Consider the following 16,402-nt stretch of genomic DNA (forward strand, 5'->3'; position numbering starts at 1 on the left):
GAGATCATTGTAAGCCACCATGTAGATACTGGAATGAATGTGTTCCATGTCATCTGTAAAAAGGCAAGTGCACTGAACCATCACTCCAACCCTGATATTGGTTTTTCTGTGTATTAGAATATAAAGTAATACTGCTTTAAAGACAAACAAACAAACAAACATTAGAAAGCTTTGCTGCAGTTAGTAAAAGTCTGAGATACAAAGGAAAAGTTGTTATGGCTATAAAAGTGACTTCAAGGTCATCTTGGTCTACATGAGTATAACTAGGGCTAGACAATGACATCTTGTTTTTTAAAAAAACAACAAAAACCAAGGTTGAAGTGATAGGTCAGAGGTTGTGAGCAATGGCAGCTCTTCCAGGGGACTGGGATTAAAAGAACCACATGGCAGCTCACAACTCCTGCTTATACAGTTACATTTTACATGTAAAATAACAGCAAACTATTTAAATTATTTTTTAACCCTTATTATATAAATAATTGTTTGTTATGTAAATGAACATTTATTAACGACTTAGGTATGTTATGAGAAGTAACTTCAAGATTTTTCATAGATAATCATAAAATAAGCACACACGAGTTTACTTTTTTTTTCTCTAGTCACAGACTAAATAAAGCATTAGAAATTCTATGGGAACAAGGTCTTAATAGTAGGGATTAAATGGAGCTCACTTTCATAGAGCTGGCCTCAAATTTATAGAGATCTGCCTAGCTGAGCCTCTGGTGCTGGAATTAACCAATGCCTATGCCACCATCACCCAGACCAAAGAAGTGGGGTGAAAGCAAAAATCAAGGATAGAAAATAAATTTGATGTCTTTCTCAAATCAAAGACATCTGAATACTAATAAGAAAAGACTTATAATGTATGGACTTCAGTATCGAAATGATGAGTTGATTGATCTTTATATAAGAAAATTACTATGTAATGTAAAACCTAAATAATATTAAAATAAAAAAAGACATTGAGTAAAATTAATTTTAAAGTATTCTTAATTTAAAAAACATAATTTTTAAAACTAGAAAACAGAGTAGGATGTAATATATTTAAACTCCCAATATCTGATGACAACAATACAAAATTAAAACAAAAGTAAAAGCTGAATGTTTAAACATATTTAAGAAGTACATTTAAAGAAATAAAGGGGAAACGTTTCTTAAATTATTAAAAGACTTTGTTGTATATTTAAAAGGTCAACTAAGCATGAAACCAAATAAACAACACAAAGATCACACATGTATTAAAATCTGCAGACAAAAGCCAATGCAGAAAAAAGGCACACTAAAACAAAAATGACATATTTAATTAATGAGACTTCCCTCAAAAAGTGGCAGCCATAGTACTGCAGAGATGACTTGGCAGATAAAAGCACTTCTTGGTCTTACAGAAGACCAGAAGATGAGTCCCAGCATCCAAATGGTGCTTTACAACCATCTGTAACTCCAGTCCTAGGAAATCCAATGTCTTTAGCCTCTGAGGGCATCAAGGAAACACATGGTGTAGAAACGAATACACAAGAATAGTCACACACATAAAAGTTTTCTTTTCTTTTTCTTTTTCTTTTTACACTGGAAGCTAAATATTAGGAAAACAACACTGAAGAAATTTACTATGGCTAGAGAGATGGCTCAGCAGTTAAGAGCACCAACTTCCAGGTCCTGAGTTCAATTCCCAAAGCAACCACAAGGTAGCTCACAACCATCTGTAATGGGATCTGATGCTCTCTTCTGGTATGTCTGAAGAGAGCAAAGGTGAACTCATACATTAAGGAAGGAAGGAAGTTAGTTTACAAAATGTGGTCATCTTTTATCTGTTGTAAGGAGGCCAGAGACTCAGCTATAGCTTTTTTTTATAACTTTTACCCTTGACACATTGACTTGGAGAGAACCATAAAAAGGATAATGGTTCTTCAAGAACCCAGAAACGACAAAAAAATGTGCAAACATTTAACATTCGACATACACACTGGAGAAAAGGTATCATTTTCAACAAGTGGTGCTAGTCAAACTGGACAGCTCCTGTAGAAGAAAGAATGAAATTCAGTCCTTATCTCTCAACCTGTATAAGACTCAACTTCAAATGAATCAGGAAACTCAAAGTAACATCCCCAAACTTGAACTGGATAGAAAAAGCAATAGAAAATATACAAGAACTATTTGAACAGGACCTTACTGAACAAGCACTGAGACAACAACTGACAAATAATACTGCATGAGACTTACAGTCATACAGCATAGAACACCATTATTTGCATGAAAAGGCAGGTTCAGAATGAGAAAATACTTTATCAGCTAAATACACAAAGAACTCAGATAACTAAACATTAAGAAAATCAGACAAGTAAAAATTAGGACATGAATTTATTTGGATTCTTTTACATGCAGGCATTCTCTGTGTATGTATTATGGTTTCCAGTTTAGTGTTTTTATGGAAGTCCTGAATGTGGGAAAGAGTGGATTTCAGAATCTTATGCCTTTTCTTTGGATTTTTCCCTTCTGTTGGATGGCCTTGTCCAACTTTGATGTAATAGTTCTTATTTTAGCTTACTATACTTAATTTTCTTACATTTTTTTTACAAGAAGAATGAATGAATACCTATCTACCCCCAAGGTAAAGAGTAACAAATGAACTGTCACTAGTAAATTCTGGAAGAGAAAAAAAATCAGTTTTGTCCAACAGAGTGGCACTGGGTTTATAAATAGTAATGAAAAGGTCTCTCTCATCTTGAATAGTAGTTGACCAATATATAATGCACTACACAGTTTTGTCTCTATGCTCTTATTTGGCTACAATTTGGTTCTGTTATTGTTTGTTTGAGTAGGGGGTTATATTTTGATTTCTTGGTTTTAGGGGTTTTGTTTTGTATTGTGTTTTTGTTTGGTTAGGAACATCTTAAAGTTGGATGGATATGGAAGGGTAAAGAATCTGGAAGGAATTGGGAAATGGGAAGAACATGTTCAAAATATATTTAAATCTAAAATTACTTAAAATAATAAAAATTAGGAAGAAAAAGAAGGGCAAAGATTATAGGGCATGAAGTTAATGAGACTTCTAAAAACAATAAATACATGTGGCCAAAATATATTTCTTCTCAGTGTTCAACATGCTTAGCTAGCAGGGGAAATGATAATTAGTACTTTCAGATTTAATCTTAATCTAAATCAGAAAGCATAGGATAAAACTTTAAGGAGACATCAAATGCTGGGTGGGTACAGGTAAAGAGAAATGATGATGGAATATACAAACTGGTATAGCTACTATGAAAATCAGGGTAGAGGGTATTCAAAAAAAGCTAGAAACTAATCTAGGATCTACTCAAAAGACTCATCCATGTACATTGTTGCCACAATGGGTAGGAAACAGACTAGATGACCATTACTAAATGAACAGATAACAGATAATAAAAATGCAGTTCATATGCACAAATGACTATTGTTTCACTGTAAAATAAAAGTGGAAAATATGAAACTCAGATTTAAAAGGAAAAAACTGGAAAAATTATTTTGAACAAAGTTACCATGACCTGGAGAGAATAACAGCACAGATTTCCTTATTTGTGGATGCTAGGTTAGACTTTTTAGATATACATGCTTCAGTTAAAATACTTACAAAAGGCAGGAAACTAATAAGCGATCATGAAAAGAGATTTCAAGTAAAAGGGTACAGAACACAAGTGTTACTAAGGGGAAAGGAGAAAAGCAGAATAACAGAACAGGAAAGGTTAAGTGGGGTGGAAATGTAAGGGAATGGTAAAAGAGAGAATATTCTGGGGGATAAATAACACTAAAGACCTTTTCAGTCCCATGTGCAAACCAAACAGAGTAACATTAAAACAGGGAATCAATACCTACCCAGGAACTATGGCTTAAAAAGACCAGTTCCAAGTATGGTTTACCTCTCTGAGTTGCTGGTCATTGTATTCCATTGCAATAGCACCATCAGACTCAACAAAACAAACAAAAACACTATACATGCTGACACAGCATATAGCTATTCTCCAGAAACTGACAGTTAAGACAATACTGCTGAAAAAACATTACATCTGAGTCACAGGAAATTGGGCAATCAATCTTGTAGAGACCAGGCAAGTTGTATTTGTAATGATTAGCTTTGACAATACTGTAATGTTCTTCTATGATATCCAGCTATGAAACATGAAATTTACAACATAGCTAGAATGGCAAGATTAGGAAAACAATATGGATATAGATAATGTATGAACACCCAACTTCTCTTTGACTGAACTTAATTCCTGCTGCACAAGATGCAAATCTCCTCTCCTCTCCTCTCCTCTCCTCTCCTCTCCTCTCCTCTCCTCTCCTCTCCTCCCCTCCCCTCCCCTCCCCTCCCCTCCCCTCTCCCCTCCCCCCCTCCCCTCCTCTCCCTCTCTCCCCTCACCTCCCCCCTCCCCTCACCTCTCCTCTCCTCTCATCTCCTTCCTTTCTCCCCCCCCACCCCCACCCCCGAGACAGGGTTTCTCTGTATAGCCCTGGCAAATCATTTCTTTATATCCATTGTATAACCCCAATCAATGCTCATCAGAGGAGCTTCTTTTTTTTTTTTTTGCAGTAGATGATTATTAAATAATTAATACTCATGCTTGAATATTATATCTGATTAAATCAACATCTATTCCATTCCTTCCAATTCCTCCCTTTTCCCCTCACCATTTCTTCCTACAACAACTTCAGGTGCTTTTGTTTAGAAACTTATTGAGAGACACTCACCACTATCGCCACCGCCACCACCACCACCGTCGCCGCCACCACCGCCACCACCACCACCACCACCACCACCGCCACCACCACCACCACCACCACCACCACCACCACCACCACCACCACCACCACCACCACCACCACCACCACCACCACCACCACCACCACCAAAAACAACAACAAATTAGGACAATCTAGTGGAGTATAGGTAGCTGATTATGAAAGAAAACACACTCCTGGCCCCACAACTGGTGGATATGCATTGAAGAAGATATTATGATGAGCTCAGCTATTTATGGGACTACCACACTGATGACAGTCTGCCAATGTGTGCCACATTGACGACAACCTGCCATGTGTAAACACACTGATGGCAACCTGCCATATGTGGCACACTGATGATAACCAGCCATTTGTGAACACCAAATGTGAAGAGCCAGAAGAAATTGATGTCCAAAAGGAAAACATATTTGCTGGAATGGAAATCCTGTTTATACACATCAACTTGAGAGGCTTGTATTGTACAGTCCCAATTTTTTTCTGGAGTGAGTGTCTCTCTCAATGGAGGTAGAAGGAAGATTTAATCAGATCATATAACATGCATGTGTGAGTGAACATTAAATTAAATATTTAAAATATTATAGTGAAATGTCACTGATCCCTAATAAGCATCACTGAACTCCAAAACAGTGTCAACAGTTCTAGAGATAGTGTGTCCATCATGAAAGTGGGATACAAAATGTTAAGTTAAACTAGAGTTTGGTAAAGTTATAAAATTAAACAGTTATACTGTTTAGCTTGGCCAAGATACCTAGGTATTTATTCCACTGATTTAAAACATCCAGATGAATGATATTAACTGTCAACTCATGACTTATATATAAGTTGATCAACCAGTGACAGTAATTAACAAATTATATATCCATAGAAGAGACCATCACTTAAGAATTAAAACTATAAATAATAGGCAGGGTAAACTATATGTAGTAGCAGTCAAGAGCCACCTCTCCAGCCCCTCCAAGTAAAAGTAAAAGTAAAAGATAAAGATGTCAAGTTTGAAGGAAAATGGTATAGTATAAAAACAAAGGTAATATTCTGGAAAAGCCACTCTCCAGAGACAATTAAAACATTGTGATTGCTCCAAGTTAAGATGTTAAGTACAGATTAAATTTAGAAAAGTGGATTAATTACTCTGAAGACTGCATCACCCTAATGCAAAGTGTTAAGAGAAATTAAGATATGGAGAAAGTAGGGGCTAGAGAGGTGCCTCTGACTACTCTTCCAGAAGTCCTGAGTTCAATTCCCAGCAACTAAATGGTGGCTCACAACCACCTGTAATGGGATTTGATGCCCTCTTCTGGTGAGTCTGAAGACACCTACAGTGTACTTACATAACATAAAATACAAAAGTCTTAAAATACAGATGTGGAGAGAGATCAGTATGAACATGGACATCCTTAGTAAGTTTTCTCTATAGCTAAAATATCTCTAAAGTAAAGCCTAAGAAAAACATTTGAGGAAAAGTATGTCAGTACCTTTAAAATCTTACTATCTCAAAAAAGAAAAGGTTCACAAAACTTTCTCATTTTGACCATTCATCTTTGTAAGTCATCCTCTAACAACAACAAAGAACCTTTTTCAAAGTCTTTTTCTCTCTTTGCAAATTCCCTTAAAGTTTAGACTCCATAGAAGTTCAATTTATAATTTGCTGTAGCTTGCAATAGAAATTGACTAGTTCTTCTTACTCTAGAATAAACCTAACACAGTGCTGATCTCATCCAGGAAATAAAATTATACTAAAGTTCATAAGCACTTCCTCTTACAAACATTTTGTAATCATGCTCAGAAGACATATATTAGCCTACAACTGGAAAAAAAGACATGAAATACGGATTCTCTTTTTACAATGAAGAACTGAAGATCTTTTGTAAGTTATTGAATTTGGTCAGGAAAGTGAAAAACAAAATAGCTTCCAGAGTGTATAGATGCGTATTTTGTGTATAGTGTGAGTCCAGAATGTATAGATGAGTATTTTGTGTTCATAATAGATAACAAAACCTGTAGAATTTTTACCTCATTATGAATTATTTAACAGCAGTTCTAAAACAATTCCTTGAATTATTTAATCTTCCCAAAGTCAGCCAATGAAGATAAATTATTGGTGTAAGACCTGACAAACTGCTAGTCACAGTTAAAACAGTTGTTTTCTCCAAGGCCCTCTTGTAGTCACATTTATGCAGTTATAAGGTAGAATACATGTATTTTGTGACATGTAAGGAATATTTCCATTATTTCCATTTCCCATAAAATAATTATTTTCTGCCATAGTACTATTTCCTAAAAATTTGGATATACCTAAAGGGCCATAACCTCCAAAGAAAGATCCACCTGACAAAAACTTTTCAAAACAAGCAGTGTGACCCTCATACTGACAGAATCTAGGTGCTCTATCAGAGCAACATATGGTTGCTGGACAGAATTTGTAGGCAGTGATGTGTCAGGTATTGGTTGTCTACTAGGAATTCCAAAAATTTGTACTTGGGCAAACTCTTATTTGTCTCATCTTCAAGCACAAAAAGAAAATGTGCTTGTATGATCTGGAAGAAGATTGGTGCATTTCATCTACCAATTTATGTTAATTCACTATTGTCAGGTGTGGTGTGATATGCATGCTTTTAATACCAGCACTTGGGAAGAGAGGTAGAATTCCTGTTAGTCTGAGGCCAGCTTTGTCTACGTAGTATAAACACCAGGCCAGCTAGAACTGTAGTTAAAAACTCTGTCTCAGAAAACAAAACAAAGCAAAACAAAAGAAAGCAAAACAAAACAAAACATAATACAACAGACTTTCAGTGACTGGAAAGATAACTCAGCGATTAAGTGACATTGCTGTTCTTCCAGTTGACGTAAGTTCAATTCCCAACACCCAGGTCAGACAGTTCACAATCTAATTCCACCTACAGATGCATGCACACACACAAAGAAGTATGTCTTTTAAAATGTAGTTGTAATAGGAAAAGGTTTTACAGAAAACTTCCGTTGACAGTCAAGAAAAACACCTGAATATTTTGTATTATTAATCAGAAATTTAGAGATGGATAAATATCTCAAACGTAATAGCATGGTCTGCTCTTCTAGAGGACCAGAATCCAATTCCAAGCAACCATGTGGCAGCTCATGACGATATGAAACTCCAGTTCTAGGGGAACCAATGCCTTATTCTAGCCTACACGGAAACTAAGCATGCTGTTCATATACAGATATATAGTGAGGAATCTCAAATGCACATAAAGTAAAAATAATCTTTTAAAAAAAGCAATGGACAGGCCTTTTTCTATTGTGTAGTAGAAGAATTTCAATTTATATTTTAAGGCATTAGTGTCAAATTAAAAAATTCATTAAACTGCCTCAAAATTGTGGTAATTACCATATAATAAAAATAAGTACAGAAGCTGGAGAGAAGGCTCCGTTAAAAGGACTGGCTGCTCCTCTTTAGTACCTAGGTTCAACTCCCAACACAATTATCATGGCTCACAACTCTGAATTCCAGTTCCAGGAATTCTGCTCCCTCCTCTTCCCCCACCCCTTACACCCATCTTCTGGATTCATCAGGAACTAGGCATGCACATGGTATACAGACATAATTCAGACTGTGTTATTTTGAATGAAATATCCATTATAGTCTCAGACATTTAAACACTTACTCCTCAACTGATAGCATTGTTTAAGAAGATCAATTTGTACAGCACTGTTGTAGGAAGTAGGTCACTGATGATTTCCAAGCATTTAGCATTACCAGTGTACTCTGTCTACTTCCACAACTTGATATTCACAATGTGAGCCATCAGCACCCTGCTCCTTGCCACCATGTCTCACTGCCATAATATACTTTTACCCCTATGAAATTGTAGGTCAGTTCTCCAAAATTTGTGTGCATGGACTTGGTCTGTCTGTCTGTCTGTCTGTCTGTCTGTCTGTCTGTCTCTCTCTCTCTCTCTCTCTCTCTCTCTCACACACACACACACACATACCCATCCTAGTGTAAATCATTGTGCTTTAGCACAACAAAATAATACATAAGAAAAACACACATATTTTTCTAATTAACTCTCTAAGATGAATATATATATATATATATATAAAAATATAAAAACCTTACCTGTAATTTCTGTGCTGTGAAGCACTGTGTATAAACTTTCTGCTGTACTGAATGATGTGAAGCTGTCTGGACACTATTCCAGGTATCAGAAACACTCTGAAAAAATTTTATTTCAAAAATTAGGAATATTTGTTTAAATCCATATTAACTATGTCTAATGAAAGAACGGCAATTATTAATTGAAATCTTTACAAATATATGTACTTTTAAATACTCAAACACTATCTAAACACCCATTTCCAAACACATTTTTAAAAGAGGCTTATTTCTTATCTGTGTTTCAGAGTAGTGTTAAGACTGTCCATTATATAGTAAACATTATATTTATTTTAATGTCAGCAAATAGTGGTGTAAAACTACTTTACTGTGATAGAAAAATCAACAAATGAAAGTATTAATGAACATAGATAGTTCACTCTTCTAAATATAAGCCAAGGCAAAGATTATAAAAGGCTTTACCCTTAGAGATCAACATGCAGAAAGTAAGGGACTACATGTATCTGTTAAACATTTGTTGGAATAGTTCTTTTCTTGTAGTAGAAGTGGGCAAGCTTTTTTAATTTCAGTATCATAAGTATGTATAACAACAGGTATTTCTGTGGTATCTGACTAGAGTGTAATACAGGTTCAATATTTGGATTGTAAGTTTTGTAAGCCTAACAAATCATAGAAGTTTTTAAGAAGTTAAAAATATGATTCTATTTATTCGTATTTATCACTAGACAAATGGATACCTTCTTTAAAAAACAACAACAACAACAACAACATTTTAATAATGAACTTGGTCACAGAAAAAATTACTTCCAAATCATGAAGTTACATGAGGATTTTAAACTGGTATACCAAGTACCTTCCCACCTCAAAGGGAGTCCCATTTTGATCTAAAACTACTTTGCAGTTAAATATTTTAATTTAAAGATTTTTACATTTTAAAGAATCTAATCCACTATTTAATATAGTAAGTTTTTGATTACTATAGACTGGACAGCAAAAAACCTTAAAAGCTGGGCACCTACAGAAGATAACTTCTCACCTGCTGTGCTGTGTTCATGGCACCCTGCCTGGAGGTAAGCTCTGCGGGTATTGGTAGGCTCCATGCCTCCTCAATACTAGGAAGTAATTTAGTTTTATTCTGTAGACTACTTTGTGGAAGGTTACACAACTGAGCCTAGGAAAAATTATGTAAAAAGCAAATTTAACACAAGCCTATTTAAGTAAGATAAAGTCCACTAAATCTTCCTCAATGCTATAGGTAATTAATTCTTACAGAAATATAACTGTGAATTGGGGGACTTGGATAAATATTTAACTATAAAGAGTAACTAATATATATTTAGGAGAATTAGAACAGATCTATCCTCACACTTTTCAAGCTGCCATATACTTCCCATGAATTTTCAACCAAACATGAAAGTCGGGGTTCATGTCCTTTTTTACTGAAATTATGACAAGTTTAGAATGTCAATAACATTGAAAAGTGCCTAATAAAATGTACAGCATGTAAACTGATATGCATCACAACATCATATCAAGAGAAAAAATGTTTTAAATTCTACCTATCTTACTAGAATTAAAAGTAATACTTCAAGATACTAAGATAGTTAACACCCAGAGACAAATAAAGGAGCTATTGTAATGCTTCAGTGGGAAGCTTGAGAACCTAAGTTTAATCTTCAAGATCAATATGATGAAAAAGTGAACTGACTCACACAAACTGTACTTTGTCTTCCAAATTAGTCTCATAACACACATATGAACACCCACATAAAACAAATATAACTAAAAGGAAAGATCATTTTAAGACTTTTCAGGCATCATTCTATTTGTCACTTATTATATTAGAAAATTTGTCCTTTATAATACTCTTGAGATTACCTGTAAAAACTTAATTCTTGATGTAAGTGCAGAGGTGTTATTACAAGATTTGCTCCGAGCTGCATTTAAGTAGCATTTAATGGCATCCTGGGGTTGGTTGCAAGATTCATAAAGAATACCTAAGTCCATCCAGGCTGCTGCATGTCCATGATCCAACTGTACAGCACATATATAGGCTTGCAAGGCATCCATAGGTTGATTTTGCTGTTGATACAGCACACTAGAAAGAAAAATAATGAGTATTTCAGTTTGTTTGTTTGTTTGTTTGCTTTGTTGTTTTAAATAGATGAGTTAGGGACTACAGAGATGGCTCTATGGTTAAAAGAACTTGCTACTCTTGCAGAGGACCAGGATTTGGGTCTCAGTACACACATGATAGCTCAGACAGAACTGTTTATAATTCCAGTTCTGGGGAATTCAACATCATCTTCTAGCTTCCACAGGTACATGCAATTATATTGTATAAATACATATATTTTAGCAGGCAGGTGTATACAACACACAGACTAAGTGAATAAATCAATAAATTTAATAAATCAATACATCAATAAATCTTTCTTTAGCAAAAACACAAAAACAAAACAAAACAAAACAAAACAAAACAAAACAAAACAAAACATCCACTGGTTATTCTTGCACTAAACCCAGCTTTGATGCCCAGTATGTGAATGGTAGCTCAAAACTATCTATCTGTAACTCCAATTCCAGGAGATCTAACATCTTCTGCCTTCTCTAGGCACCAAACATCATATAGTTTACAATATACATGCGACAAAACACACACACAAAAGTTAAAACAGTCTTTATAACATTTGTAAAAGTTAACTGATTAGTTTTATATTACTGCAGTGTCTTCCACGACATTCTGTACATCAATTAAAAATATGTGTTGTGCATGTGTTTGTATGTTTCAGAGGAGTGAAAAAAAGATAGGCTTACCCTATTGAACACCATGTGTCTGCACTTGCTTCTGATTTATCAATGGATTGCCTGTAAGATACAAAGGCATCCTGAACCTTCCCAATACATGAGTAACACCTGAAAGGAAATATACACAGTTATAAATAAAATCTCATCAATGCATAGCTGATTTGCCAAAATGATTTATCCTTAAAGAGGGTAGATGACTAGCTCTTATGAATGAGTGACATTACATAGATCTACTTTTATATAAGAATGCTGACATATAATATACTTCAATTGTTGGTAAGTGATCTGCTAACACATTGTACTAATGAACTCCACTGAATGGCTTTTTTTTTCAATGTTGTTATTTAAGGGTTAAACATACAAACCCATACTTAAGTAGCACAATGTTTTTTCCAACATTACGAGAGTTTGATCTACATAAAAATTACTTATTCGGAACTTCAGTAATGAATTTAGTTTTACTTTTTGAAATTAACTAAATAAAAGCAGTCAAACACTATTTTTTAATGTTACCTCTAAAGAAAAAAAAAAGTCTATCATTATCAGATTATAGTGATAGTGTATAGGATAGAAAGATTGTAAAACACAAAATCTTGGCTTCTATTTTGGCTAACTAAACAAGACATGAACAAAAGTAGTATCATTAGAAATACTAACATGGAAGGGAGAAAAATAAATCTTGTAGCCTTGGGCTTTTCTACCCATGCTCCAATTCAAGAATAATGACTTGCAAATTTATGTACAATACCCAGACCATAAGCTTTGGCTTGTTCCCTATCTTGTAACTTATATAACCCAGTTATTCTATTGTATATCTGCCATAGATAACTAAATACCTGTCTGCCATGGACAACTAGTTACCCTGTCCTTGTTTCATACATCCTACTTCCTCAGAGTCCAGGTGATGAATCCTTCTGTACTTGTCTAACACACAACAGAGTTCCTATTTCTCTACTGGAACCTTCTATTTCCTGCCTTTTGCTAATTATTCACATTTTGTTTAACAGGTCATGCCTCCATGTGGGGAGCCGCCCTCACATTCGCCGTTGCAAGATGGCGCTGACATCCTGTGTTCTAAGTGGTAAACAAATAATCTGCGCATGTGCCAAGGGTAGTTTTCCACCCCATGTGCTCTGCCTTCCCCGTGACGACAACTCGGCCGATGGGCTGCAGCCAATCAGGGAATAATACGTCCTAGGCGGAGAATAATTCTCCTTAAAAGGGACGGGGTTTCGCCATTCTCTCTCTTGCTCTAGCTCTTGCTTCTTGCTCCTGAAGATGTAAGCAATAAAGCTCTTGCGCTCTTGCCCTCGCTCTTGCTCTCTTGCCCTCGCTCTTGCGCTCTTGCGCTCTGGCTCCTAAAGATGTAAGCAATAGAGCTCTTGCTCTCTTGCTCTCTGGCTCCTGAAGATGTAAGCAATAAAGTTTTGCCGCAGAAGATTCTGGTTTGCTGCGTCTTTCCTGGCCGGTCGCGAACGCGTGTAAGACCTCCATACAGTACACAAAAGATTATCATTACGAAATCTCACCACACCCTATTCCTAGACAAAGAACTACAAACAACAAATTAGTACAGAGGAAGGGAGAAACAGCCTTTCCTAAAGACATGGTCGTAACTGATTATCCAACACAAAGTGGTCAGTCCTAAAATTCTATGCAATAAAGGTTTTATTTATATATTTGCATACTTTTGACTATATATAACAACAATAACGATGCTAAAGGGCACCAATCTGAGAGGGTGATGAGGTACACAAGTTGGGGAAACTGGAGGGAAGGAATACGGAAGAAGATGAATGGAGGAAAGGGAATGAAGTCAATGATGTAATTACACTTAAATTTTAAAACACTGATTTAAAATGCTTACAGAAAAAAATTATGCAAATATAAACATCTAACAAGGTCACTGTACATGGACAATCAAACCTTAATCCTAGCATTTTAGAGACAAAAGCAGGTAGATCTCTGAGAGTTTAAGGATGATCTGACCTATACAACCAGTTTCAGGCTAACAAGGACTACAAAGTTAACCCCAGTCACAAAAATAAAAGAAAAAACCTATTTGAGAAATTTAATTTATATCAGTATTCAATAATGAATATTTACTCTTCACAACGCTCAAACTAAAACAAAAGAAACCCTATTTTCTACATTCCATTTCATTTTTAAACTAAGTTTAAAAATTTCCCTCTTCTTTATAAACTTATGTTTACTTAGTGTGTTTGTGTGAAAAACTGCACACTTGCATGCCATGCATAATGAGTGAAAGTCAGAGATAAATTTCATGAATTGATTCTTTCTCTTTCATCATTCAGACCCCAAAGATTAAACACTAGTTCCCAGACTGAATAACAAGTGCTTTTATCCTGTAAGCCATCTTCCTAGAATTAATTTAATGTTTTTATAATTGAAGATTTCAAGTAGTACATTAATTTGTGATTTGTAACTAATTTATCCCCTAATTAGTATGGAAAAAAGAAATCACCAAACTAGTTAATAGCAATTTTCCATGGAGGTGAACGCTTTGTTAGAAATGACAAATACAAATTTTTATTACAAAAATGTATAAACCAATTTCTAGAAATTAAAATAAACATTGTTTCACCACTATATTAAAAACTATTAAGAGTCTTTGCAGGTCAGCTTGCGGAGGGTGATCGATCAGACTGCAGAAGTTACACAGCTTCTGGGACAGACCCCATTTCGGGCTCCAGACATCTGGGCACCTTCCCCACCAGAGGAGAGGTGCTGTCTGCCTGGTAGGGCTCTGACTGCAGGAGAAGGTGAGAGAGCCATCTTGTATCCTGGGTCATTTGGAGACCAGTCTGCCCAGGTCAGCTTGCAGACTGCAGAGGCAACACATCTTCTGGGACAGGCCCTGTTTTGGGCATTAATCTTCAGCCAGGAGGCAGGTCTGACCTCTGAGCACTTTCCCTGTAAGAGGAGAGTTTGCCGGCCTAGAGTACTCTGACCACTGAGACTCAGGAAAGAGCTGGACTCCCAGGACTGCCGACAGAGGCTAACAGAATCACAGGAGGAACAAGCTCCAACCAGATACAACTATAACAACTAACACCAGAGATTACCAGATGGCGAAAGGCAAACGTAAGAATCTTACCAACACAAACCAAGACCATTCACCATCATCAGAACCCAGCACTCCCACCTCAGGCAGTCAAGGACACCTCAACACACGAAAAGCAAGATTTTGAGGAAGGGACCCTGATATAGCAATCTTCTATGAGGTTATGGCAGTGCCTAACAAATACAGAAGTGGATGCTCACAGTCAGCTATTGGATGGATCACAGGGCCCCCAATGGAGGAGCTAGAGAAAGTACCCAAGGAGCTGAAGAGGTCTGCAACCCTATAGGTAGAACAACAATGTGAACTAACCAGTACCCCCAGATCTCGTGTCTCTAGCAGCATATGTAGCAGAAGATGGCCTAGTCGGACATCATTGGGAAGACAGGCCCCAACATCTTACAAACTTTATATGCCCTAGTACAGGGGAACGCCAGGAACAAGAAGTGGGAGTGGGTGGGTAGGGGAGCAGAGCGAGGGTAGGGTATAGGGAACTTTCGGGATAGCATTTGAAATGTAAATAAAGAAAAAGCTAATTAAAAAACCTATTAAATAACTCCAGTCAGAATATAATATGAAAATAAACTGTAATGAACAAAATAAGAAAACTTTAAAGAAAAAATTCATTTCTTATTCATTCTCACCTCTTAGTAGTTATTATAGTTGAAATTAAAATATCACCAAGTATAATATTAGTAAACCAATTTTTAAGTGTAGATCAACTATAGACAGTCTAAGAATCTGGCCTTACCTTCCAAGGAAATACCAAGATTGACCAGAATTAGGATCTTCCTCCAATGACTTTTGGAGATACTGAATAGCATATCTCTCTTTGGTGGTATTGTCTCCAATTAGATCCATATTATGGTGCATCCAACCTATAATTTACAAATTACAATTACTGCTAGGTGTGGTAGTGGATGTCTTTAATTTTATCATTCTAGAGGCAGAGGCAGAGGTATTTCTCTGAGTACAGCAACAGCCTCATCTACACAGTGAGTTTCAGGCCAGCCAGTGCTACTTGGTAAGACAACCTACTGCAAAAATGGTAAGACAACCTACTGCAAAAATAATGTACCCAACAGGCAATGGTTTTCCTCCTCAAGTATACAATGAAGAAAACAAATCAATATTAAATTTTACCTGTGATCCTACTTTTTCTAAAATGAAGAAGTACAAAAATATTGTGGAAAAGTCTATTTCACACAAAAAGGATATTGAAAGCTATTAAAACAGAGAGAATATTACTGATACGAAATTTATAAACCACAGCTGGGTAAAGGTAATCCCAGCACTTAGGAAGCAGAGGCAGAGAGATCTCTGAGTTCAAGATCAGCCTGGTCTACACTGTAAGTTGCATGAGAGCCAGGGCTACACAGAGAAACCCTTAAAAACTAAAAAATTAAAAAGGAAATTCATCAATTATGAATTCTACTCTATTTAGTTCTGAAGAAAGATCAACTGATATTTAGGTCAGCACATGCTTAAGGAAGTTTTACAACTCTATTCTACATTTATAAAACATTATATATTAAAATAAAACATACAATAAATAATTGCAATCTATAAACAAAAAGATGTTTATATCATATATAACTCATTGTTAGGGCAGTTGCATTTTATGTGTGAGGCCCTAAATT

The 16,402-nt window shown here is 35.8% G+C and overlaps 1 protein-coding gene across 24 annotated transcripts in view; it reads right to left on the minus strand.

Moving 5' to 3' along the window:
- The window catches only part of Uty (ubiquitously transcribed tetratricopeptide repeat containing, Y-linked), a 160,587-nt gene that overhangs the window by 74,028 nt on the left and 70,157 nt on the right, over positions 1–16,402 (minus strand). For 19 of the 24 annotated variants that reach the window (XR_879400.3, XR_001782882.2, XM_011248585.3 and 16 more), the window contains 5 exons: positions 15,514–15,640; positions 11,690–11,788; positions 10,751–10,970; positions 9,909–10,043; positions 8,876–8,971 (listed from right to left, as the gene is read on the minus strand). Coding sequence is in view for 22 of the 24 variants with exons in the window: in XM_011248585.3 (XP_011246887.1) it covers positions 8,876–8,971; positions 9,909–10,043; positions 10,751–10,970; positions 11,690–11,788; positions 15,514–15,640 (677 nt within the window). In the remaining 2 variants the exon portion in view is untranslated. Of the gene's footprint in view, positions 1–1,960; positions 2,017–8,875; positions 8,972–9,908; positions 10,044–10,750; positions 10,971–11,689; positions 11,789–15,513; positions 15,641–16,402 lie in introns of those variants that run through there. The other 5 variants (XM_006531590.4, XM_006531589.4, XM_011248586.3 and 2 more) reach the window with 3 other exon arrangements.

The sequence above is a fragment of the Mus musculus genome, chromosome Y, assembly GCF_000001635.26.
Source record: "Mus musculus strain C57BL/6J chromosome Y, GRCm38.p6 C57BL/6J".
Classification (NCBI taxonomy): Eukaryota; Metazoa; Chordata; class Mammalia; order Rodentia; family Muridae; genus Mus; species Mus musculus.